Here is a 1,938-nt window from a genome sequence, read left to right on the forward strand (position 1 = left end):
GGCCAGAAAGGACAGGAGAGAAAAGATGGGAGAAGGTCCAAGTTACAGCAGGAACAGAGGCAGCTCATGGCACTGCCTGACAGAGGTGACACTTCAGAGCACTGGGGTGGGACATCCCTGACCCATGGCCACATCCAGTCTGTTCAGCTACAAAGAAGAGGTGAAAATGGGAGGACTGAGGTATTGCAGCAGAAGACACAGTAACAGAGGTCAGAAGGGAAACAGGAACAGGAGGAAGGCAGCTTTGGTGCTGCACGCAGAGAGCCTTCCCACCTCATAGCCACCCATATTTCCAGAGGATGCTGGCCCTGCAGAGAAGGAATGCATGTAAACCCAAAGGAGCAAAAAATAAAGAAAATGAAGAGAAATATTGTCCCGGGAGGGGAATTTCATTTTACTAAAACAAAAGTGAAACTACGCAAGCACCCAGCCCCACAAGCATGGCCGAATCTCACCTTTAAGAGCATGTGTTTCTCACTGGGAGTAAGATACATCTTGTTTTCATAGTAATCCACACAGATGTTGACAATATCAGCCAGCAATTCCTCATAGCCAGGGATAACTTCTAGTTGTTGGTGCAGACACTGAAACATCAACAGGGGCCACATTATCCACACGGACAGAAGAACAGCAAGAACCAGGGGAGAAACATATTTGAAGGATTAAAAGTAGAATGATAAGAGGTTTCTTCAAACCTCGTCTGTGTGCTTTTCTTAAGTTCCAGGCAGAAGATTGACCTCACAGTACCACCTGTAAGGAACAACCTTCCTTCTGCAGGACAGCTCTCCCCTTCAGACTGATCACAACAGCCAAATGTCAGACGGTGAGATGTAAAGAAAAATGCCTCAGAAGTAGACTTTCTGGCTCCCTCCTGTCTCTGTGCAATATTTTACCTAATAAGCAGAAGCTACAGAGCCTGTGGAGTGTGGAGGGCCCTGGGTCTGATCTGCAGTCCCCATGCAGTCGCAGAGATGGACTGGATGGATTTACTGGGGAAAACAGGAAGAGTTTCTGGCAGAAACCCCTCCCAAGAGCTCTTCTTGCATCTTTTAGACCCTCATCTTTGTCTTGACATAAAGAGACCTTCAAAGCCACGCAGGATGACCCATGGGAAGGAGATATTGCTAGAATTATACAGCCTGACCCAAAAATCGTCAGTCAGTGGCAACGGCCCAACAAACAAGACAGCTATTGCCACAGTCCAGTCTGAAGCACTCTCAGCCCTAGTGAGATCGTTGCCTCTCTATCCACAGAAAGGTTAACTGGTTCAGAGGAAAGGAACCTGCCTGTGTGATGCGGTTGTGGTTTGCCAGGAACATGGAGAGATTCTGGGACTCCTGGATGGACTGGGGGTCTGCCATCTTCCGCAGAAACTGGGCAGCTCTGGAAGGGAGAAATCCAACATCACCAAGGATCACTCACCCAGTGTGACACTCTCACCACCCACCTTCCCTGTTTCACCTGCAGCTGCAATGCAACAGCCTCAGAGTCCCCCTGCAGTACAGCTCTGCTCTTTTCTCATTTTACCAAGAGGGAACTGAAACACGGTGAGGCTCAGAGATTTGCCTAAACTCACAAAGAGAGCCTACAACAGCACAGAAACCCAGCCTCCAGCCTCCTGATGTCCACCTGACCTCACTGCTGGGCAGACCAGGCGCTCCCTTGCAGGCACAGTCCTGTCCCCGCTCCCGCTGCTTCGCCCCCTCTCACCTTTTGTAGGCGGAATGGTCATTTTTGACGCTGCACTTCATGTTCTTCAGCTCATCCAGGACGGCAAACATGTTAATGAACTTGCCCAGCGTGAGGAGATAGGCCTCAGAGACAAAGTCCTTCCTCCGCTCAGCATGGCACAGGCGCTTCACCTCGCTGCAGAACCGCTCGATAGCCTTGCGCTGGAAGGCAGTGGGACAGGGTCATCTCAGCAGCAGCTCATGTGCA

General features: G+C 50.3%; 1 protein-coding gene across 3 annotated transcripts in view; it reads right to left on the reverse strand.

Annotated features, from left to right (window-relative positions):
• The window catches only part of CYFIP2 (cytoplasmic FMR1 interacting protein 2), a 46,250-nt gene that overhangs the window by 37,926 nt on the left and 6,386 nt on the right, over positions 1–1,938 (reverse strand). For all 3 annotated transcript variants that reach the window (XM_009333522.1, XM_009333521.1, XM_009333520.1), the window contains 3 exons: positions 1,711–1,892; positions 1,287–1,383; positions 456–584 (listed from right to left, as the gene is read on the reverse strand). In XM_009333522.1, coding sequence (XP_009331797.1) covers positions 456–584; positions 1,287–1,383; positions 1,711–1,892 — 408 coding nt within the window. The remainder of the gene's footprint in view (positions 1–455; positions 585–1,286; positions 1,384–1,710; positions 1,893–1,938) is intronic.

Source organism: Pygoscelis adeliae, unplaced genomic scaffold (genome assembly GCF_000699105.1).
Source record: "Pygoscelis adeliae isolate BGI_AS28 unplaced genomic scaffold, ASM69910v1 Scaffold431, whole genome shotgun sequence".
In the NCBI taxonomy this organism is placed as follows: domain Eukaryota; kingdom Metazoa; phylum Chordata; class Aves; order Sphenisciformes; family Spheniscidae; genus Pygoscelis; species Pygoscelis adeliae.